At 40.7% G+C, this 25,567-nt stretch overlaps 1 protein-coding gene and 1 pseudogene across 1 annotated transcript; both read right to left on the reverse strand.

Annotated features, from left to right (window-relative positions):
- Positions 1-1,825: 1,825 nt before the first annotated feature.
- Positions 1,826-3,140, reverse strand: LOC102842005 (annotated as a pseudogene).
- Positions 3,141-14,594: 11,454 nt separating this feature from the next.
- On the reverse strand, positions 14,595-15,101 carry GREM2 (gremlin 2, DAN family BMP antagonist). Its single transcript, XM_006868579.1, has one exon. The coding sequence runs from the start codon at positions 15,099-15,101 to the stop codon at positions 14,595-14,597; it is 507 nt and encodes a 168-aa protein (XP_006868641.1).
- Positions 15,102-25,567: the final 10,466 nt, after the last annotated feature.

Here is a 25,567-nt window from a genome sequence, read left to right on the forward strand (position 1 = left end):
GTTTTTGTTGTTCTGTCCCATTGAGTTGGTTCTAACTCAGAGCAACACTAAGTATAACAAAATGAAACACTGTTGTATCTTGGTCCATTCTCACAACTGTTGCTGTCTTTCAGCCCATTATTGAAGTCACTGTGTCAATCAGTCTTATGACAGTTCTTCCTCATTTTTGATGATGCTCTACCAACCATGATGCTGGATTCCTCCTGATGTTGTTGTTGTTAAGTGTTACGGAGTCAGTTCTGATGCATAGCGACCCTGTATAGAGTATCTGAGGAGTGGTTGGGGGGTTTGAACTGCTGACTTTGTGTTTTGCAGTCCAGTGCTTACCCTACTGTGCCACACCAGGATTCCAACCTGGTACTGGTAGTTTAACACTTTTCTTTCCTTCTAAAGTTTGAATTCAGGATGAGGTTAGGAAAGGAGGGTTAGAACTGTTATGCACTGCAAGAGAGGGAATTTCACAAGAATTGAGGGATATATCTTGGCTCCTCTGATAGCTTCCTTTTTCCATAGTGGTTTTTTGGAGTATTTCTAAAGTTTGTCTTATCTTCCCTCATTCTCTCTTTACTAGAATTTTATGGTAAAGTCTCTGTTCATCAATTTAGACATAGTCTTATTGCACCTGTGTCGGTTTTTCCAGGTCTGGATCTCACTACAGTTCCAGTCCTGTTTCTTCAAATACCTATGGGAAAGTTTCATTCATATTATTTTATTGTTCCTCATCCTTTTATCTCTACTGAAAATTTATGCTGCAGATGGCTAAAATTGATTGTCTCAGTGGGACTTGCTCTTGGTGGAGGAAAATGGCCTGGGGATGAACAGTGACGAGGTGATGTGGGGGTACAGAGGTCGATACTCTTGCCTTAATTTAGGACAATTCTGAAGTGCCATTTCATCTTCATACTTCTAATAGGATCAGGTGAGGCATCGATTGTAGTGGGAGCAGTATATTGCTACACGTTATACTGGTGGTTGACTGAGATGGGATGCCGGTAGCGGGGTCTCACTGGCTGTGATGCTTGATACATATGAGGGACCGATAACCATAAGGACTTTTGAATTGGGTGTCTAATTCCATGTTGCATTGTTTTATTAAAGAGGTAAAATATAAATATAGGCAACATGTAAAAACCAATTCAAGGTTTAATTAAACCTGATCTCCCTTATCTGTCTTAGAGGAAGCAGTTAGAATGCTCCTTACAAGTGAGAATGACAAGAGTTAATCTCACTTACTTTGGAAGCGTCACCAGGAAGACAATTACTGGAGAAGGACAACATGTTTGCTAAAGGATAAGGTTGGTAAAAAATAGAGATGACCTCAATAAAATGGATTCGCACAGTGGTTACAACACAGATTCAAGCATAACAATGACCCTGAGTATGTTTCAGGAGCAGATATCATTTAGTTGGAGGTCTCCATGAGTTGAAGTTGACTCCACAGCAATGGACACTAGTCTTCTGCAGTCAAAGGACTGCATTGTAAGAGCAGTGCTGATTGAGAGATGCCTGAATTCTCAGTCCCAACCAAGTCTCCTATGCAAGACTAGGACCCTAATAGGGAAGGAATTCTGAAAATTGGGATGGGAACACTTAAGTAGATCAAACCCCATCTTCTTTGCTGGTGATCAGACTAATAATAAGGGGTTAAATTACAGCACAACATTACTAGGGATATGCTGGACAGTCTTTTTTTTTTTTTTCTTTGTAACATTGTTTTATTAAAAGTGAGGCCACATCAATATTCCTAAATGATAACCAATGGGAAACTAAAGCATCAAAAGAACACATTGGGGATCATAAACACTCTTAAGTTTTCTTATTACATTTATGCAATCAGTGCATAAGCTGCCTTCTCTTTATCTTTCTGTGCCTTTATCTTTTGTTTTACTGTCAGCAGTTCTACCTGGATAGCTTTATCATTTGGTGCTATCTCTTGAGCTTTCTTAACATCAGCCAATGCTTGATTGTATCCTTGTAATCCCTGCCACCCTTGAGCTCTAAGGAGCTCTGCTAGTGCAGTGGTTATGAATTGGGCTGCTAACCTCGAGGTTGGCAGTTCAAAACTACCAGCTGTTCTGCAGGAGAAAGATTAGGCTTTCTGCTCCCATAAAGATTTGTAGCCTCAGAAACCCAGTGTAGGGTCACTATGAGTCGGAACTGACTCTATGGTACTTAACAACAACAACAACAACCCTTGAGCTCTGCCATATAGTGCTTTGGTATTTGATGGATCTATTTCAAGAGCCTCCAAGCTGCTGTCAACTGCCCCCTGCCAATTTGACATCTTCAGTTTACAAGCACCAATATTCAGCACACAACTTAAAGCTATAGGTTGTAGCTTGGAACTCACTGCTTTCTCAATGACAGCCTTTGAACCTTCCACATATCTTAAAACTTTTGCATATTTCTTTATGGCCATCTCCCAGTTCTGGGATTTAAAGAAAATATTCCCAGTGTTTTTTAAGTCTTCTGTTACCAATAAAATTTTATCTACATCTTTTAAATCTGTGTCTGCATCCTCAGAGAAATCTGGATATCTGTCACCAGGACCATGTTTTGGAAATAGTCCCCAATCTTTCCCTTCTTTTAGTTATCCACATTCTGCAATACACACAATTTGGCAGGGTTTTCGCCTTTCGCTTCTACATTTTCCAGTATCCTTGCCACACCCAGACCTTTAATGACTTGGCCAAATACCACATGTTCACCATCCAAAATGAGGAGTTGGAACTGTTGTGATAAAGAACTGAGAGCTATTTGTATTGGGTCCAGCATTTGCCAGGCTCAATAAACCTTCCCGATCATGCTTATAATGGAAATTTTCATCTTCAAATTTTTCACCATAAATAACTTTCTCCACCTGTCCCATTCTGATTTGAGAAGTCTCCACCCTGAATCATGAATGTCTTAATAATTCGATGGAAAGGGCAGCCTTTGAAATGGAGAGGTTTCCCGGTTGTGGGTCCAATACCTGTTTCTCCTGTACATAATGCATGAACATTTTCTGCAGTTTTAGGCACAATATCTGCAAACAATTCTAAGACAATTTAACCAACTTGTTCCCCTCCAATGAACACATCAAAGAAGACTGGGGGTTGCTGGGATTGGAGGGTTTAGCTTGGGGAGGAAGGGTGTGACATCTTGCCTTCTACGGGTGTAGGTACAATATACGTGTGAAAGGAGCCAGAGAGGCAAAGATTTAAGCAATCAAGAAGATTTATTAAAGCATAGATGTTCTCGCTGAGTGAGGGATGCATTGAGTAAGTTCTTGGTTAACTTTTTATGTTGGTTTTCCTCCGCGGCGGGCTTCGGGTCTCCTGATAGTTGTCTTCTGACCCCTACACTTTCCTATTATAGTAGGAAGACCAATAATTGGCCATTTCTATGTGGGTTTGATAAACTTTTCCCCCATTACATCAGCTCAGTCTTACTCTTTTCTCTGGATGTCTGATCTTGGGAAAAGTTTCTTTTTCTAGCATTCCTTTTACTAGATTCTCCTGACAGGTCAGGCAGTTTCCTGCATTTTCTTGTAGTTGATTTGTGGTTAACCCCTCTTCCCTGTTCTAACTTCCTAACACTCCCCTCTGAGAGAAAGGAAACATGGAACTTCAGGAATATGGATGATGACTCATTCTTAGCTGCTTCCTGTTGAAAGGGAGTATCCGTGGGTTTCCAGCCAGTCCTACCTGCAAGTGAGGTTTGCCAAAGATGTTCTCCGGAGAGCTTGATTATCGAAGCCCAAGGTGCTAGAAGAGGATACAGGAAACAATTACACAGGGTATTGTCGGGATATTTGCCTGACCTGATCTATTGTATTAAGAGGACTAGGAAAATATCCTGGGGTTAAGCATTTGTCTATGAAATGCTTCAAGTATTTTGGTAAAAAAGTTAGTAAATTTAATATACATGGTCCAAACGTATGCAGAAGTAGTATAGTAGGTAAGGGTCCCCATAGTGGATGTAACTAGACAGTGGAGAGGAGATACGTTTTTATCTTGACCATAAATCTTAGATCAGGACATTTCTCTGTTTCTGTTGCAACTTTCTGCTTTCTAAGATGTATTAGTAGGTAGTCAAAGGCTATGCAATGATCTGTGACCAAATTGGCCAATGAGTCTAATGATCTTTTAGTGGCTATTAATGATTGTCCAGAATCCTCCCCTAGTTTACCATTGATGGTTATTCATAATCCCATATGTGTTGGATATGGCAGGCAACCACTAGAGCGGTTCTGTCCAGGATTAAGAAAGTGAGAAGTTCCCTCTTTATTCTTTGGGACAAGTTGAGGAAGGAACAGGATACAGATCTTGGGCTCTGGAATTCCCCAGATATAGGGGTTCCATATCCTAGTGTACAGGTTCCCCACACTTGGATTGCATTCAGGCACAAGAGTGTCCATGTTCTATTGTTCTTACCTTGGCAGAGAGACCATAATCCTCCTTCCAAACACAATAAGGCAGGGGAATTTTACTAATTCCTGAAATTATCAGGGTCTAAACCAGTGTGCCTAGAAAGTAGAATGGTAAAATATTCAGACTGGTTTTGATACGCACACCCCAGGCAGTGGTGACTACCCACCAAGATGCTCCACTGTCATGAAGCTGATTTTGTAGAGTTAAGATCTTGCACCCAATTACACCAAGAATTATAGCCTGATCATGGTGTACATCCATTTCATATGCAATTATAATGAAGAGCTATTCTTCCTAAAGCATGAAAAGTGGTGTTGGGCTCAACTGAAGTCCACCATGTAAATTAAATTGGTTGAAAACATCTATAGTCCCTGGATGAGTTTATGTATTTAGGAATTCTGTGTAAAATTCTGTGTAAAATTATCTCAGTGTCCTTGGGTGCTTTAGTAAAAAGAGCAAGTTTCTGTGATTCATTTTCCCCCAATGGATTCCTTGGAACCTAGGCTTTCGATTTCCTTCATGAGGGGGATGTCTGCCACAAACCCAGCAATTTGTTAGGTTCCCTCCTTTTCATAAGAATCCAATTAATGTTAACAACCAAACAGGATGAAGGGGAAAGAGAACCACTAAAGCTTTTTAAGACTGGGTAAAGGGCTCCTGTGTCTACTAAAAATTAAATAAGCTTACTGTTCATATCCACTATGACCTGGTCTTCCTTATGTGATATTTTGAAGGTAAGCATAGGAGTTGTCAATGCCAGGCCCAATAAATCCTCAGATTCTTCAGTGGCCAGTAGGGTCTGTTACTTTCATGGTGCTCCCTGGGAATGCTGGACAGTCATGTGCCTGATGCCAGGCTTACCAAATTGAGGACATTGCTGTTAGGGACCAGTTGTTTTTCCATTGGGGTTTGTGATGGTGTCCAGGCTTTCCATAATAGAAGCAATTTTTGTCCATATTCTTGCCTGGGTTGGAGGAGGTGGTTTGCTTCTGAGCTGCTAAACCTGCTGTAAGAAGCTTAACCTTTGGGCAGTCCCTTCCTTTCACCTCCATTTCCCAATTGTTGTAGACAGTGGTAGCTATTTCTAGTAGTTAGATGGGAGTGTTTGGGGAACTAATGCAAGTTTTTGTAATTTTCTGCCATGTCAGGAGTTGATTAATTGATAGAAGCAGTATTTATAACTATGATAGCTTTGGATGAGCTGGAGTCTAGATTAATATACCTAGTGATAGCCTCAATCAGGCATCCTCTAGAAAGGGCTGGTTTTTCATTCTTCTCTTCAATGACTTCTGTTAATTTAGAAGTTTCATTCCTCCCAGGAGGCAGTGTATCATGTGGCTCCTTGCAGCTATTCCTGTTTGTCCCTGTTGGTAATTCTGCAGGGGATCTGACTGTACAGGGACTACCACATTCCCAACTGGTATTGTCTGTTATTGAATATGTAAATTTTCTCGATATGCTTGGATAACTGCCCATGCAACACCTAGAGAGAATCACTAAGATGTCTTTCCAGATTAATTTAAAAGCCAAATCTAACTGTTCAACTTCTTCAGTAACTATAGTTGAATTTTCTGAAAAGCTCTCCATCTTCTTGTACTGCTTCAAATCTTCTATAGAGAATGGTACGCAGACCCCAGCAAATTGCCTGCTGGCCCCTGAGACCTCTTGCAAAGGGAAGACACTAGAGAGAAGTGAGCAGTCTCAGGGAGGGATACTGGGCTCCATTACAGCTTGTCGTCTCCTTTAATTTTAGTTACCATTGTCAGTGGCTTTTTTAGGGGACTCATTTCTACACAACTCTTGCATCTTTCTGTGTTTTCTCTGAAAGTCATAAAGGTTTGAATATAGGGGACCTTTGACCACATTCCTTCGCTTCTACAGAATAGAGCTAATTGTAAAAGGCTATTGTTATTTCAGCTTGCACTTACTTACTATTACTCTTGTTAATTTCTTTTGTCACAGGCTGTCAAAACTGTTTTTGTAATAGGCACCCCAAGGGACGGTTTTCTGGAATACATGATGTTAGTCCCATGTCACCTACAGAAAGAAAAAGAACTTCTTTGCAGGGCGTTCTCATTTTTAGAATACTTGTGTGGGAACAAGCTGTAGGTCTCCTGCCCCAGAAGAGTCAGAGTATTCCCTGGAAGTTCTCTGCAAAGATGTTAGATCTCCATTTTTACCCCAGGGATCAATTCACAACTTTGGCCTTCAGCGGGAGCACCCTTCCAGACTCCCCTCTGCCTCTCCAATAGTTGATAAAACAATGAGATTTATCGGTGAGAGTGCCTATGCCAGCTCTCATTTTGTGATTTAAGGTTCCTATGAAATTCTTTACATATCAAACTTTGAAATGTCCAATCATAGCTAAACTGAACTCCCAATTCAGTGTGAACTTGGAAACAGAAGCAAAGATGTCTCAGAAATTTCCCTAAAAGCTTTCTGAAACAAAAGAATCTCGCAGTAGGAATTAAACACATACCAGGGAATGCACACCTGCATTGGTTCTCTCTCTGAGCTGCTCTGAAAAATAGAGGACATAAGGATTGGAAAATGTGGTTGCAGCAGAGGCCAGGCAGACAAACATGTGGTACAAAATAATAGTAGCATAGATCTGTGCCTTTAAGGCAGAAGGTCTCTGACTATTGTGTTTCAGGTCTGGAGATGTGATGATTATTGGTAGGCGTTCCGAGGGAAGCCACTCCCCTAGTCGTTCCCTCCTTTTTTCATGCCTTGGTTCTTCCCAGGTGCCTGTGGGGTCATTCAGGAGGTCTCAGAAGTGCTCTGGTTGACTAGACCTTACATGGCACTTTCAAGCTGAGTCCAGTTTTTTACAGTGAGTTCAGGCAGAAGAAATCCTTGTAGTGACATAGCAACGCCTCCGCTAGGTTACCATCACACGGGAACATCCTTGGACCAGAGGGAGGAAATGGATCATATGTCTTCAGACTCTGGGACCTGCCAGGAGACTCATATAAATGATGTCTACCTGCCTTGAGATGTGATCAAGGACAGAAATATGAAACCAGAGAAAAGAGGAAGACTCAGGAAAATGACACCTACTCAGAAATATCAGTTACACTTATATTTCAGGTGGTGTGCAAGAGCTCTGGGTTTAAACAAACAGAGCAACAGGCAGTTATTCAAAATGGTAGCCATCTTAGTAGTGAGGGGAGTGAGCAAGTGAGGGAAACTTACCTGGGAGTTTAGAACGTGTGCAATAGGTCCAGGATTTCAGCACCAAAATGTCACAGCATGGATGAAGCATCCTGGTCTGGTCCAACTATCCCCCTGAAGAATTGGCTCAAGGAGTCTTGGTATAGAGCTTGAGGATATGTACTCAACTGCAAGGTTGGTTTGAACCACCAGGCTGATGGTTCAAAGTCAACCAACTGCTCCTCGGAAACCCTATACAGGGTCACTATGGTTCAGAACCAACTCTACGTGACAGCACTTAACAACAACAACAACAGGCACGATATGCACATAAAAGGAGCCATAGAGACAGATATTTCAGCAAGCAAGATTTATTAAAGCATAAATGTTCATACAGAGGGGAGAGTGGGCTTCCACCTTGTGTGTGAGGGGAGTGCCAAGTGAGTTCTTGGCTTCACTTTTTAGGCTGTTTTTCCTCTGGGGCAGGCTCTAGGTCTTCCGATCTCTACATTTTCCTATGATAATTTACATCTCATAATTGGCCATTTCTTCCTGGGTTTGATGCATTTCTTTTCCCATTATATCAATTCCATTGTAGTCTTTTCTCTGTATACTTGATTTTGAGGAAAGTTCCCTTTTCTATCTTTCCTTGTACTAGACTCTCCTGATAAGTCAGGTCATTTCCTGCATCCTTTGTGGTTGATCAATGGTTAGACCCTCTTCCTTGTTCTAACTGCCTAATATGAAGTGGAACAGAACATAGAGTTGGATAAAAGGGTGCTTATTTCTATGGGGGCGCATTCCAATAATCCAAGATGTAACACTGGTACATACCCCAAATGATAGTGATAATGAATGTTAGGATGGTTCTTTGAGGATCACAAAAGCTATAATTCCTGCAAAATGAAACAGACTTGCAGGAACTCCCCTAGTAGATTATGGAGGAAGGGACCAAAAGTCTCAGAGAAGTGGATATATTAAGTGGTTTTACTACCTAAAGCTCAGACTCCACCAGCCAGTTGTGTTCCAAGGGGGACTCTGTTTTCCAATGTAACAAAGACTGACCTGGTGAAAGAGGCTCCAGGCTTATTGAAAAGTCCAAGAATGGCTGTCAACTGAAGATGAGGGCCAGCAGAAAGAGATGTTGTTATTGTTGTTGTTGTTGTTGTGCCACGGAGTCCATTCCAACTCATAGCTACCCTGTACAGGGTTTCCGCTGTAAATCTTTACGGGAGCAGAAAGCCTCATCTTTCTCCTGCAGAAAAGCTGGTAATTTCGAACTGCTGACCTTGCAGTTCACAGCCCGATTCGTGACCACCAAGCTACCAGAGCTCCTTAGCAGAAGGAGATAGTGTTACAAAATTAGATTGTCTGATAGACATGACACAGGCAGACCCTGAAATAATATAAGTCAAGAGGCAGTGCTTAGCTTTCAGAAGTCACGTGGGAAAACTTGTTGGAACAAGTGACAGGATTGACATCCAGGGTTCAAACTTGCAGATGCTTTAATAGAACATAGTGTACCTGAGGCAGGGTGGATGGACAGCCAACAAGGACAATGCTTAATTTATAATATCAAAAGAAATCAATTATGGATGACCAGAAGCAGGGAACAGTGTCTCAATAAAAGGTCACAATCATTTGCCCAATGTCCAGATCTGACCTGGGACATATTGACTTGAAAATAGGATAGTTCTTTATAAGTTAGGATTATTCAATTCCAGGGCATTACTCATGTATGATTCCCTCATTCCTTAACTAGGGGACTTAGGACTATTTACTCAGGTAAATGTGTTTTGGAAAAAGAATACTTAGGCCTTTTGAGGATTATTAAAGATGGCTCTGAATTTATAATAGTGCCTTGAGATCAAACAAACTACCCTGGAGCCTGTTGTTGTTAGGTGCTGTCAAGATGGTTCCAATTCATAGTGTCCCTATGTGCAACCAAACAAAACACTGCCCGGTTCTGTGCAATTCTCACAATTATGCTAGGTGTGAGTCCATTGCTGCACTCACTATGTTAATCCATATCCTTAAGGGTCTTCCTTTTTATCACTGACCCTCTACTTACCATGCATGATGGCCCTCTATTGAGTGGCATATATAAAGACCACTAGATTCCTATTAGAGCGGGACATCTAGGGACCACTAGATTCTTAGCCAAAACCTGACTCTCAATGGGTCCACGGTTCCATGGACCAATCTGGTGGTCCTTTCCCCATCTTCAAATGCATGATTGGAAGAGACAAGTTGGCAGTTTGAAAAACCCTTGCACTGATTCTTTAATTTCTAGTATAAGAGCTATGGGAGTGAGGTAAACTGCACCCACCCCCAGCAAAACCAATAAAATGTTACATTCTAGTGGACATAGGAAAAAAGTAATGAGACTTGCAAAGACACTACTATTGTACCGCCCCTGCCCTATCTGCACTTATTTCTCCAAGCTGGTCCTTGCAAAGCTTAGGTGGGACATGGTAGGCAGCATGGTGGTAGCTTTCATTTACACCTGCTGTGCTTAAGCAGGGATATTTGCTAGAGCAGATGCCAGCACTTTGACAATTTCATGGTTTTCCATGCTTATCAGGCAGGAGAATTGAATGCAGTTGTCTTTCCATGAAGAGACTTGGAAAACTCCCGTTATCTTTGAATTCCATTTTTCTATGAATTTTTTTGAAGCCTCCTTATATTTATGGTCTGGCTGCTGGTCTGTGTAAATTTTGTCACCCTTTATCAAGATATAGTTCAAAGCGTCCCAAACATTATGGATATTCTGCAGTAATATACCCTATCAATGACACCATGTAATAGGATGATTTGAGAGATTAGTGGCAAATACGTTGCAGGGCTTGGTAAGTAAGATACATATACCCCAGAGAGTGTGTGATCCACCTCTTAAAGATTCAGGAGACCTCTGGTTCCAGACAAGGTGGGGACATCATCTGCATGATGACTACTCCCTTTTCCTCCTGCTGAAAACTCTGGACATTGTAAATAATGCAACCGCAAGGAGCTCTAGTAGCGTAGCGGTTATGAATCGGGCTGTGACCCTCAAGGACAGCAGCTCAAAACTACCGGCTGTTCCGTGGGAGAAAGATGAGGCTTTCTGCTCCCATAAAGATTTACAGTTTCGGAAACCCTGTACAGGGTCGCTATGAGTCGGAACCGACTCCACGGCACATAACAACAACAACAACACTCTAAAATGTAGGGAGGAGAAGGCAGACCAACTAGACACCTCAGGGGCAATGAGTTCCTGGGTTTCCTTGTTGCCATATACAGCTCAGATTAAGTATTAGAAAAGCCAGCAACTCAGAAATGCCGATGGGTAAAAACACCAACAATAAAAAACTTGCTTTCCTGTATTTCCCATTGGTAAACAGCAGAGGGTGCTCTTTGTGCCTGAGAAGGATAGTGGGATTGGGTGAAGATTGTGGCAAGGGTAGGGTTTGGGAGGATTTAGAAAATAATCTGATGACCAAGTTTTAATTGTATTATTTATGATTTGGCCTTTGCTGGTTATCTCCCGTGCAAACCTTAATAGGTAAATCAATCATCAGATAAGTTTTCAGGAAAATATGTATTCAGAGTTCTCCAATTAGTTATGTTTTCATTGACTGTATAACTTTAAATCCAACCAACACCGGAAACAATGAACATACCTTAGCCTAATGTGGAATTGGAGTCCTGGTATGGTGACTGGATCTCAAGGTCAGTATGAACTGCACGGTCGGTGGTTCAAACTCACCAGTCACTCCTCAGAAACCCTATATGGGGTCAGTGAGTTGGAATCGACTTGATAGCACACAACAGTGTGGAATCTTTTGTCACATTCAAATTAACTAACATATAATGATTTTTTTTAGCTGAATTTTGTTCTTAGGAAGTATGATTTTCATACTCTTGTAAATCAAGCATGTATAAATCTATTAAGGTTTTTATTTGTAACTGCACTCTTTGAAAAAATATGTCAATGATGGTAGCATTGTGCAACTAAGAATTATTTAAATTAAGAAGTTAATGTAAAAATGGACAAAAGTCAGGACAAGTCCTGACTTGTTGAAGACGCCGGTGTGGTGTTCTGGTCTTGGATGCTAAACGGAAGAAGAAGTTTATAATGAACTTCTCTTTGTCATTTCCAAAGACTTCCTCATTCACTATTTCTTAGGGAGAATGGGCTAAGCATTCTATCTTCAGTTGTTGGGGGATCTGTAAGAGGCTTGAAAACTCCAGGAGACTGGCATGGATTCATTTACAATTTAGAGTCAGTGTTCTAAATTGCTTCTGATTCTGATTCTCACCGAGGATGCCAAGCCCCAAAGACATAGGCTAATGATTGAATTCTTCATGGGTGAACCAAAGCACTCTAAATGCACAAGGCTTTCTCAATGTCCATTGAATCAAGTTCAGAATTCTACTTTTATGATACATCACACCAGGATCACATATAATCCTAGAGTGTCTTTATTTGTTCTTTAATTTAATAGTATACCTATAAAATAATTACATTATACTTATAACTTTTCTCCATTTATAAACAACAACAAAATAACACAATTAAATACAATTTGTGCCACTATAAGGTAATGTAAGCTTTCATACATACAGTAACCCCCAGAAGAACTTTCACACTGCAGCCCTTATCATATTACTTTTACTGCTACACTCACAATTGAGCTCAAAAAGAGCATGCTCGTGTTTATAGTTTGTGAATTCATAGCTTAACTTCCTCCCTATCTTCATGGGTTCTGCAGCTAGTAAAAGAATGGAGTTGGCTTTGAAATTGGACCGAGGCTCCCATCCACGTGCCTCCTGTTTAACTCCATTACGATCCTGTGGAATCCCTTCCTTCACAGCTTTTCTACTGCATGTTCTGTAACTGAGGCTGACTTACGGGTTTTCCACGCAATGCAAAAACTAAGTTTGAACTTGGAAACTCTGTTTACCTTTCAGTTCACCCCAGCTTTCTGTCCTCAAGGATTTATATTGATTGGCTACCTCCTGACTTAGAGCTGTATTTACCCATTTCTGAAGCTAAAATCCCTTTACGATAGCATATTCTTCTGAGGTTTTCCTGGTATTACATTCAGCGACATCAATGAAACCTCCAAGATAGAGACAGGAAATGGATTCACCAACCACCCAGTCTTGGCTCTCCACATGTCTCTAAGATCTCCATATATCTCTAAGAATGTCTCTAAGATCCATTCTCATTATCTAGTGTCTGAAAGCCTCACTCCTCAGAGAAGCTTGTGGAAGATCTTTCTCACATATCAAGGAACTGGACCCTTCCTAGACCCCTTAGAGAGAGTATACTTCATGCTTCAGAATTGCCAGTGAAAGGTATTTAGACTATACTGATTTCCAACAAAGGTCATCTTACATTTGACAGATTCCACAAACATTCCTCCCAAGAAAGCCTTCATGGGGCAATTTAACTAAGTGACCCAAAGTTGATGTCAACTTCCTTATATTAAGATATTACAACATGAAAACTTCAACAAGTCTTTATAAAACTGAAAGGGGACCTCCTAATGTCTACTCATTCTTTTGAAGTCTGATCTTTGAAATCTAGTGGTTTTCTGAAGGACAGTGCAGTACATATTTTATCCTTTACTTTCGCCTGTACTACAGAATGACCCGACTCTGTATTTTAAAGTTTTCCTTCCTTTAACAGGAAGTTTTTCTTTTTTCTTGGTGTCATGGCAGTGAAAATAATTTACCAGAATAGATCGGGAGGTGGTGCAATGGGTTTAGCATTGGGCTGCTAACCACAATGTTAGGTGCTCAACTCCCCAGCTGCTCTACAAGTAGAAAGGTAAGTCTGTCTGCTCCTGTCAAGATTTCAAGTTCTGAAAGCCCTAGGCAGCAGTTCTGCTCAGTTCTATGGGGTTATTATGAGTCAAAATCAACTGGATGGTACTGGATTTTACCCCACATATGTATATTAAATGTTGTTGGGTCTTTTGGATTTCAGGTTAACAATTTTGCAATGAATACCCTAGAACAATCCCCACATTGTGTTGCAATGCTTAAGTACCCTCAGTGAAATATTCTTTCAAGTGAAATTACAAGTCCTCCCAATCCCCTGCCCAACCTAAGAAATGATGCATGACAGTGAACTGCTGACTTGCACTGTTTGGAAGCAAAGCACCTTCTGGACAGATCATTATCTCTGGGGTTCTTACTTAGAAAGAAACTGCAAAGCTAGAATCAGCACAAGTGAAACGATACATGGATAGGTTGGTTATACTTTTTAAACAGGTCTTTACACTAGATCAATTATAAAACCGGCATAAATATGGAGATCTTTGTGTGTACTAATATTGCCCCCAGAGTTCATCTTTAGTCCACAGATGAGAGAGGGGCAAGTGACTATGAAGAAGAGGTGTGGTGGCTGGCGGTGGGCTAGAGTGTGCTTTGCTTTGCGCAAGGTCCCCAGGGAAGCCCACTTCTGGTTCCAAGTGGCTCCAGTTGTCTTGTTGGTATTAGGTTTGTTTGGAGAACTTCCCTGACCGCGGATATCTTTATGAACGTGGTCCAAGTCATTCTGGCTGTGGCAAAGGGCAGCCCTCAAATAACAAGAACTAACCTTTCCAGCCACAGATCCAGAGGTGAGCAGGAGGGTTGTTAGAAGGCAGGTTAGAAGATGAAGGTCTTTCACTTCACAGGGAAGGGGGAGAGCGGGAGTGTAGGATGAAGCCAGGGGATTCTTTTTTTCCACATAGTGGAAACATCCATACCGACTGACAGTACATGATCTGAAATACCCCCGCTGATGGCTGGGTGGCACAGGACTTTTCCACCATCTTCCTTGGGGCTTCAGGCAGAGCCTGGTTGGGGAGGTCAGGGTGAGGCCTGGGGTCAGTCAGACACACAGCAGAGAAAGCTCCACTCCAGGTCTATCTTTGGGACAAGGCCACAGTCAACCCCAAATGATCTGCTTGCAGCTGACGAGGGCACCAGGCAGCATCTGAGCTCGGTGAGTGGGCAAAGGGCAGTGCAGGTGGTGACAGCGAGGTGCCCGGGCACTCACAGCTTGTCAGAGTCGCTCAGGTTCACTGACATGCACCTGCACTGCTTCACCTTCTGGATCTTTTTGAGTCGGAAGGGCGGGTCCAGGCCTGGACATTCGAGCTCCACGAGGACAGAGGTGACCCGCTGGGGCTTGCAGAAGGCGCAGGACTGGAAAGACTCTTCCTCCTTTCGCACATGCCGCGGAATGTAGAAGGAGTTGCACTGGCCATAGCAGAAGCGGTTGAGCACTGTGCGGCTGCGGCAGCCCTCCTCACTCACCGTCTGCCTCAGAGGCTGCGTCTTGCACCAGTCACTCTTGAGGTACTTGCGCTCCGTGACTACCAGAGCCTCCTGGCTGGAGGCCAGCACCTCCTTGATCTGGTGCTGCCATCTCTCCGAGTTGTTGCTGCTGCCATCCTTGTAGGGTGAAGGGATGGCGCCCACTGGGCGATTCTTCCTGCCTTCTGTGACCTTCACCAGCACGACCACCAGGAAGAAAGACAGGGAAAGTTTCCAGAACATCCTGCAGTGAGAAAAGAGAGAGCTGTTGGTAGGGACAGACGATGGAGTGTGGCATCGTTTTCCTTTTATGAGCTCTGTTTTTTTAGGAGAAGTGACAGTCAAGTGGGGTTTGGCTGGCTACTGGCTACAAAGGGCAGCTGCAGGTGGGCAGTAAAGTCTCAGAGAGCCATGAGATCCTTGAAATCTAGTTGTAAATTACTACCAATCAAAAGATGAAATCTACTTGTAAACGACTCCAACCAAAAATTGGGGTATTCAAACCCACCCAGTAGGGGCTTCTGAAAAATCTGCCTTTATAAAGAATCTGACAATCTGCCTCTTTAAAGAACCCAGGCAAGAAAACCTTATGGAGTTCAGTTCAACTGTGATAACACATGGACCCACCATGAGCTGGAACTGAATTGTCAGGATGATAGTCTAATCACTGCCTAGAAGGCAAGGAGGTGGACAAAATAGTTCATATTTTATAGTATAGTTAGAAAACACATACATTAGAACAACTACAAAAACCATCCCAGGTTAGTGTGTAAAAAGTACCATTAATAGTAATAGCCAATATCTGCTGTGTTTTAGTATGTGCCACGCACTACCTTAGTGTTTTACATCTACAATCTTTGATCCTCATGAGGGCCCCAGAAACTTACTTGTTGATGTTGTTGTTAAGTGCCGTCGAATCGGTTCTGACCCATAGTGACCCTGTATAGGGTTTCCGAGGAGCAGCTGGTAAGCTTGCTTAGGCTGTAACTTTCTATGAATACCACTGCTTGCTTAATAGACCCCAACTTTATGTCAGCATTATTGCAACAAGATGCTAAAACACTGCATCCTACTCACAGTCTACAATTAACTTGTTTTTCTGTTCTTCTCTTCCTTTTAATCTGTTTTTCTCAAGCCTTATTCCCTTCCAGGAAAGTACCCCAGCACAAAAAAACAAGTACCTGTTTTAACTAGATCTGGCCATGGGCAGAAAGAACAATTTCAATCTACAGTTGGTCAAGGAATAAAGGCACTGAAAAGATTTGAGAAATCTGACAGCCACTTCTCTGTCAAGAGTCATACTGATATATATTCATAACCATTTTCCAGAAATCTATGGCACATACAGAACATTCTTGACTTTACTTCCTATAAAACAGCAACTCCTGTTTGCTTGTGGGCTTGCTTTCTCCATTGTGATCCTGACTTGCTCCTTGCTTGATTACCCAAAGTAAAGCTTTCCTTTTTCACTTTTATCCAATCTCTGACTTTGTTCTTCAACATGTTGAGTATTGCTTCCGTTAGTATCACTCAAAATAGCCAGAAAGAGGAACTGTTACTATTATTATGTCTGCTTTACAATGATAGAAATTAACATCCCAAAGAGACCTAATAATTTGCTGAAGAAAACACAACCACTAAGTGGTTGGGCCAGGATTTTAACCATGTCTGCCTAAGAAGCAGAAATGATTTTTGTTGTTGTTAACTGTACTCTAGTTGGTTCTGACTCATATGATCCAGTGTAGGGTTTTCACAGGAGCAGCTGGTGGAATGAACCTCCAACCTTGTGGTTAGCAATCCAGTGCTTATCCTAAAACACCACACCAGAACTCTATGGATATGAGTGTTATTGTTGTTAGGTGCTGTTGATTCAGTACTGACTCATAGTGACCTTGAATGCACAACAGAATGAAACACTGACAGGTCCGGCATAAGCTCACAATCATTCCTACGCTTGAGCCCACTGCTGCTACAATTGTGCTAATCCATCTCGTTGGGTGCCTTCCTCTTTTTCGCTGATCCTCCACTTTATCAAGCATGATCTCCTTCTCCAGGATATGGTCCCACCTGTTAGTATGTCCAAAGTATGAGACACAAAGTCTGGCCACCCGGGCTTCTAAGGAGCATTCTCGATGTCCAACACAGATTTCTTTGTTCTTTGGTCAAACCATTGTACTTTTAATAATCTCTTACAAGACCATAACTCAAATGCACCAATTACTCTATGATCTCCTTTAATCATTGCCCAGCTTTCACATGCATAAGAGGTTACTGAAAACACCATGGCTTGTGTCAGGTGCACCCTGGTCTTTAAACTAACGTCTTTGCTCTTGAACACTTTGTAGAGGTCATGTGCAGCAAATTTGTTTAATGCTGTACACACTTGATTTCTTGACTGCTGCTTCCATGAGCAAAATGAAGTCTTTGACAACTTCAATATTTTCTCCATTTATCTTGATGTTACTTATTGGTCCAGTGGTGAGGATTTTTGTTTTCTTTACACTGAGGTGCAACGTATACCGAAGGCTGTCATCTTTGATCATCACCTCTTCTCTTTCAGAAAGCAAGCTTGTATCATCAGCATGTAGTAGATTGTTAATGAGTCTTCCTCCAAAGCTGATGCCACATTTCTCATCATATAATTCAGCTCCTGAAATTATTTGCTTAGCATACAGATTGAATAAGTATGGCGAAAGAAGACAACCCTGGCGCACATCTTTCTTGGTTTTAAACCATTCAGTGTTCCTTTGTTCTGTTCAAACGATTGCCTCTTGGTTTGTGTACAGGTTCCTCATGAGAACAATTAAGTATTCCAGAATACTCAATTTCTGCAATATAGTCCATAGCTTCTCATGATCAACACAACTGAAAGTCTTTGCATAGTCAGTAAAGCACAGGCAAACATCTTTCTGGTATTCTCTGCTTTTAGCCAAGATCAATCTGATGTCAGCAATTATATCCCTCATTCCACATCTTCATATGAATCCTGTTTGAACTTCTGTCAATTTACTGTTGTAGTCATTTTTGAATTATCTTTCTCAAAATGTTACTTCCATATGATATTAGTGATACTTGTCTGATGATTTCCTTATTCTGTTAGGAATGGGCACAGATAATGATCTCTTCCAATCAGTTGGCCAGGTATCTGTCTCCCAAATTTTCTGGCATAGATGAGTGTGTACCTCCAGTGTTACATCAGTTCAGTGAAAATTTTCAATTTTCTTACCATCAATTCTCATTCTTGTTCTTCGCTAATACCTTCAGAGCACGTTGGACTACTACCATCAGAGTCATTGATTCTTGATCATATGCTACCTCTTGAAATGGTTGAATATCAACTATTTATTTTTGATACATTGACTCTATGTATTCCTTTCATAGTCTTTGGTGTTTTCTGCAACATTCAATAATATGCCCGTGTTGTTGTTGTTAAGTGTCCTCAAGTCGGTTCTGACCCACAGCAACTCTGTATAGGGTTTCTAAGGAGGAGCTGGTGAGCTAGAACCACTGACCTTGCAGATCAAACCATCTTTGCAGTCCAGCTCATTAACACACAGCACCACACCAGAACCCCTTTCTGATTGTCTAGCACTGCTCTAGTTCTCAGAAAGTGTGTTGGGTTCAGTTTCCTGGAATTGTTAGTTCAAGTGTCAGGTACTGGGTGAAGTTAGGCTGGCCTGTTAGGTTCCTGTTCTGTCCCTAACATCTAATGCAGCAAATCTGTTCTTGAGATTATCTCTAAATTTAGGTGGGATATGTTCAAAGTCATATTTTGGCTTCTGTGGACTTGTTTTAATTTTCTTCAGCTTCAGTCTGAACTTGCATATGAGCAATTGATGGTTTGTTCAGTCTTCCCCTGGCCTTGTTTTGGCTGATGATTTGTAGTTTTCCCACAGTCTCTTTCCACAGATGTAGCCAATTTGATTTCTGTGTATTACTTCTGGTGAGGTCCATGTGTATAGTCATTTTTTATGTTGTTTAAAAAAGATATTTGCAGTGAAGAAGTCATTGGTTTTTCAAAATTCTGTCATGGGATCTCTAGCATTGTTTCTGGCAATAAAGCCATTGTTTCTGTCAATAAAGAAATATGGAAAGCCATCTTTCCAACTGATCCTTCCTCTCTTTTCTTTCAACCTCTGTATTCTAATAGCCAGTAATTATCAATAATTATCATGTTTGATCAATTTTAGACTGAAGATGTTGGTAGAATTCTTCAGTTTCATCATCATTGGCTTTAATGGTTGGTACATAAATATGAGTAACAGTTGCATTAACTGGTCTTCCTTGCAGGAATATAGATAATATACTATCAAAGACAGTGTTATACTTCAAGACAGATCTTGAGATGTTCTTTTTGATGATGAATGTGATGTCATTCCTCTTCAATTTGTCATTCCTGGCATAGTGAATCATGTGGTTGTCAGATTCAAAATGGCCAATCCCAGTCCAGTTTAGCTCACTAATGCCTTGGATTTTGATGTTTATGCATACAATTTTTTTTTCAAATAAAATAATGAAAATGTATATGATTTGGAAATTATGAAAACTTCTTAAGACATTGACAAAGACCTTGAGGCAATGAATTCCTTGGCCTGAGGACTCAGAACCATAGTCTCAGGGGACACCCTCATCAGTTGACATAACACAGTCCCCAAGACAATGTTCTACATCTTACTTTAGTGAGCAGCATCTGGGATCTTAAAAGCTCATGAGTGGTTATGTAAGGTGCAATAATTGGTCTCTCCATATGCAGAAGAAAGAAGTGTGATGAAAACTGAAGATGCTTGGGATCGGTTAGTCCAGTGCATTAATGGAACATGTGAACATCAGTCTCCATGACCCGGAGACCAACAGAATTAGATGGTACCCAGAGACTACTACCAATTGCTCTGGAAGAGATCACATTAAAAGGTCATGGATAGAGTGGAAGAAAATATGGAACCAAACTCAAAAAATAATATATATTAAAAAAAAGACAGAAAGAGATTGGAGGAACCTGAGATGATGGCCCTCAGCTAGCCTTCAGGTGTGAAACTGAAATCACCTTCATGGTTCAATTGACAGCCAGGCATAAAGTGTATAAGGAGGACAACAAGATTAGTAAGATGTGCTCATAGTGACTGTTACACTGCAGTCATTGAGATGAAACGAAGTGTAGGATTTTATTAATGTGAAACTCATGATCTGTTCTGGAAACCTTCACTCAATTACAATAAAAAGTTTCAAAAAATGGAAAAGATTACAAAATTTAGCAAACAAGTAAAGTAAAGGTGAGGATGGATCACAAGCTTCTTAATAATTGGAATCCTGATTTGCCTTTGTAGTATAAGCACTGGACTGCAAGATCAGTTTGAATCACAAGGTCAGTGGTTCAAATTCACCAGTCACTCCTCAGAAACCTACACAGGGTTGCTAGGAGTCAGAACTGACTCCACAGCACTTAGTAACAAGCATAGTTAGGAATGGACATACTTGGAGAGCACTAATAGTTGTATCTGCGTTTATTACATACACTAATAAAGCATTCAATTTATCAAATAATGAAAATGAATCATTGATTAGATTGTTGTTGTGAAAACCATTTCCTAATAATAAATTAAGAAATTTTCAAGACAATCTTAAAACTGCTTTATAGTAATGCAAAGATTACACACTTGAATCGATGATATCTTCAGTACCTCCATTAGGAGACTGTGATAGTTAAGGTTCTGTGTCAACTTGACTGGGTCAGGATGCCTAGTAGTTTGGCAGTTGATACTTAAATCTGTGATGATTGGCTATGTTTTCTTGGGGGTGTGGCCTGCTCTCAAAATAATGGCCATGCAGGAAAGACTCGCTCTCTCTTCTGCTGGGGACCTGGGACTCAGTGATTGTCAGCCATTTCCTTGATAGTAACTTCTCTTTAAATATATACATATATAAGTTTCACTCATTTTGCTTCTCTAGCAAACTCAGCCTAAGACAGAGACTAAAACACAAATTGAGCAGATATAAGACTCTGGGAGAAGTTATTCGTATGCTATCGAAAGCTTGTCTTGTATGAAGCTAACCAAATGGTGGTTGCAGTGAAAACTTCTTCCAATTTTAGTTCAGATATTTAATTTTTATATTTTCATGGATAGCTTCAAGAAATAACTAGTACTCAGACTAGAGATGACTCCCATCTCCCATGAGGTAACACTTATTGTCATCCTCATAGGCATCATATTCATACTTATTCATTAGTTCTCTGTGTATTAACATCACTTTAACAACTCCATTAGGCTATCATATTTGTAACATACACAAACTAACATGGACCTGTACAAATTAGATATTACAAAATGTTATATAGTTAATACACATATTGGTTACAATTTTGCATCTCTATGAGGCATTGTTGTTGTTTGTCATCATTGACTCTTGGTGACCTCCTGTGTCCATAATAGAACTGTTCCATAAGGTTTTCAAGACCTATCAAAAGCAGATTGTTAGGCCTGAGTTCTAAGGGGGGCCTGTGGTTGTTTAGTGCCATCGAGTCAGTTCTGACTCATAGCAACCCTGTATAGTGTTTCCGAGGAGCAGCTGGTGAGTTTGAACTGCAGACCTTGCGGTTCAAATCTACCTTGCGGTCTAGGGCTTGTTCTACAGCACTACACCAGGACTCTGCCAAGTTCTGACTAGTAATTGAGCACTTATTTGTGCAACCTAGGCATACTCATATGGTGCTGTAGGATAAGCACTCGACCACAAAGTTGGATTGAACTACAAGGCTGGCAGTTCAAAGTCACCAGCCACTCCTCAAAAACCTTAGTAGGGTTTCTATGAGTTGGAACTGACTCGATGGCACTTAGCAACAACAACAAAGGCATAAGCACATATAAACAACTATAATTAAATATTGGATATACTAAGTTCCTCTAATTATTATAGCAAATGCCTTAAATTCATCTAATAACAATAGCTAATAGTCACTGGGTATTCATACTTCAGCAGACACTTTTGAAGTTTCCTTGCTTTCATAAACTTATCAGAGTTGTATGAAATAAGTCCCAGTGTAGTGTTGCAGGATAATGCACTGGACTGCAAGGTCAGCTTGAATCACAACGTCGACGGTTCAAACTCACTGCTCCTCAGAAACCCCACACAAGGTTGCTATGAGTCAGAACCAACTTGATGGCACTAAACCACAATGACAATGAAATAAGTAATTTTACTTTGGTTGTGTACCTTGTCAAGGTGCACAGCCAGTCAGTGAAATATTTGAATCCATTCTTCTGGCTTTGGGATCCAGGCTTCTGGTTAATATAGTTGTCTCTTTGTTAAAAATATTTATGTAAAAATATGCTACTTTACATGTGTCACTACTAGTAGTTTAAGTCTACACCACAAAAGATTCCTTCTTTCATCAGAGAATGCTGCCTATTATTTGACAGCAAGCAGTGTAGCATTTGCCATAGAGTTGTTTCCTACTCACGGTTACTCTCTGTGTGTCAGAGACGAATTGTGCTTCATACGGTTTTCAGTAACTGAGTTTCACAAGCAGATCATCAGACCTTTGTTTTAAGATATCTCTGGATGGACTCCAACCTATAGCCTTTTGGTTAAATCCCATTGTCTCTTTCAGATAATAAATTCTTGGAGTGTCAGCTGAGCCCTCAGAAAATCTACCTCTCCTCACCCTGCTCTCTCTTTCTTGCTCACTCTGCTGCAACCACACTGACTAATCTTTTTCTGAAATATTACAAATTATTTCACTTTTAGATCCTGACACTTGCCTTTCCCAAGTTATCTGCACATATCACTTTCAGATCATCACCTTCTTGGTGAGACCTAGTGTGTAATCACACCATAAGCTGGCCATTCACTTTCCCTCTCTGTTCCATTTATTTATGATCTTGTAATATAGTATTTCATATTTTTCCCCCTTATCTGACTTTCCTCATTGGAATGTAAGATCCCAAAGAGGACTGCCTATTTTTTTTTTTCTTTCATTGCTGAATCCTGTGTACATAGGGCATATCCAATAACTATGTGTTGGATGAAACATGAATAATGTGTGTTTCAATGCCTTCAACAAGCTTGTAGTTAAGAGGACAGAGAAAGGCATACAAGTAATTCAGTGCCCCAGAGTTTTAAGGGAACAATGGCATAAGCAGTGGTCCTCTTGGGACCAACAACATCTAAATCATTTCAGTTTCAGAATGACGTTTCCGTGGACTACACTGAAAAACATTTTGAATCAGTAGGAATGGAGTTTGGTTCATAAAATTTTAATGACTACCAGTAGTCCAGATGACAACAAGAGGGTAGTGAGGACACAAGAAATGGGTATCAGTTCTACCTGGACAAGGAGCTGATATCCAGGAAGGTTTTCTAGGGGAGGTAACAACTAAAGATCTGAAAAAAGGTTTCTCCAGGTGATATAATTGAGGGAAATGGAAAAAAAAAAAAAAAATCTCCTCTGTCATTGAGTAGATTCCTACTGTTTAACAGAGAGTTTTCAGTAGATCAAAAATCAATAGCTGATTTTTCAGCAGATCACCAGGCTTTTCTGCCTAGGTACTTCAGGCCAAACTCAATCTTCCAACTTTTCCATCAGTTGTTGTAAGGTGTCATTGAGTTGGTATTGAGTCATAGTGACCTTATGTACAACAAAATAAAACACCTGTGCCAATTGTGCCATTGCCCATTCTAGTGCTAATCACAGTTGTTGTTAGGCTTGAGACCATTACTGCTGCCCCTGTGCCAATCACCTAGTTTGGGGGTCTTCCTCTTCTTTGCTGACCCTCCACTTCACTAAATAAGATGTACATCTTGACAGCTTGGTCCCTCCTGATAATACATCTGAAGTATGAGAGATGAAGTTTGGCCATCCTGGCTTCTAATAAGCATTCTGAATGTACTTCTTGCAACTTATATTTGTTTGTTCTTCTAGCAGTCCATGGTATTTTTAATATTCTCCTCCAAAACCATAACTCAAATGCATCAATTCTTCTGTGGTCGTCCTTATTTATTGTTCAACTTTCACATGAACATGAGCTATTGAAAATATCATGTCTTTGTTCAGGAACAAAAACTGGCATCTTTGCTCTTGAACACTTTAAAGAGGTCTTGTGCAGCAGGTTTGCCTAGTGCAATGTGTCATTTGATTTCTTGACTACTGCTTCCATGAGTATTGATAGCTGATCTGAGCAAATGGAAATTTTTGACAACTTCAATCTTTTCACTATTTATCTTGATGTTGTTTAATGGTTCAGTTATGAGGATTTTGTTTTCTTTACATTGTGGTACAATCCATATCGAAGGCTGTGGTCTTTGACCTTCATCAGTAAATATTGTAAGTCCTCTTTGCTTTCAGCAATCAAGGTTGTATCATCTGAGTCTTCCTCCAATCCTGATGCCACATTTTTCTTCATATAATCCAGCTTCTCAAATTATTTGCTCAGCATACAGATTGAATCAGTATGGTGAAAAAATACAATCCTGGGGCATCCCTTTCCTGATTTTAAACCATTCAGTGTTCCCTTATTCTGTCTTTTGGTCTATGTACAGGTTCCTCACGAGCACAATTAAGTGTTCCAGAATACTCATTCTTCACCATGTTGTCCATAACTTTCCATGATCCACACAATCGAAAGCCTTTGCGTACTCAAGAAAACACAGGCAGACATCTGTCTAGTAGTATCTGCTTTCAGCCAAGATCCATCTGATGTCCCTCACTCCACGTCTTCTTCTCCAAGCACTCCTGTCTTGAACCTCTGGCAGTTCCCTGTCAATGTACTGCAGCAGCTGGTTTTGAATTACCTTTAGCAAAATTTTATTTGCATGAGATATTAATTATATTGTCTGAAGCTTTCCGCATTCTGTCGGGTCAGCTGCCTTTGGAAAGGTCACACAAAAGGACCTCTTCCAAGTAGTTGGCCAGGTCTTCCAAGTTTCTTGGCACAGATGAGTAAGTACCTCCAGAGCTGCATCATTTTAATGGAAAATTTCAATTTGTATCCATCAATTTCCAGAGCATTGTTCCTTGCCAATGCCTTCATTGCACCTTGCACTTCTTCTTCAGTACCATTGGCTCTTGAAACGGTTGAACATGGACCATTTCTTTTTGGTACAGTGACTCAGAGTATTCCTTCTATCTTCTTTTGATGCTTTCTGCAGCATTCACTATTCAGCCATGTTGTTGTTAAGTGCCACTGAGTAGGTTCGAAATCATAACAATCCTGTATAGGTTTTCCAAGGAGCAGCTGCTGAGTTTGAACCATCAACCTCGCAGTTCAAACCAACCTTGCGGTGGAGTGCTTATCTTATCTTATACCACTAAACCAAGACTCCATATAGACACCAAAAGCCAAAAGCCAAAAAAAAAAGAAGAAGCTCATGATTGGTTCCAGGGTGCAAAATCAGGGGAAACTTCATTCTGGAAGCGTGAGGTAATCCTCCCACCTTGGCACTGTGGTGGATCTTTCTCTAATACCACAGCCAGTTCTGTATTGACACAGATGGACAAGTGGAAAGGAAGCAGATTTGAGAATTATCAGATCGCTACAGGAAGTTTAAAGGAACCGGGGTAATTTACGCCAGGCTAAGAAACAGCTGAGGGAACAAAGGACTTGAAGACTTCTTGTTTTCCACTTCCACAGATAATGCAGGGAATTTAGGGTGGACAGAAATATTTTCTAGGAAGTTATTAAAGGAGTTTGTTAAGTAGTGTAACTAGAAAGTCT

Source organism: Chrysochloris asiatica, unplaced genomic scaffold, assembly GCF_000296735.1.
Source record: "Chrysochloris asiatica unplaced genomic scaffold, ChrAsi1.0 scaffold00119, whole genome shotgun sequence".
NCBI lineage: Eukaryota > Metazoa > Chordata > Mammalia > Afrosoricida > Chrysochloridae > Chrysochloris > Chrysochloris asiatica.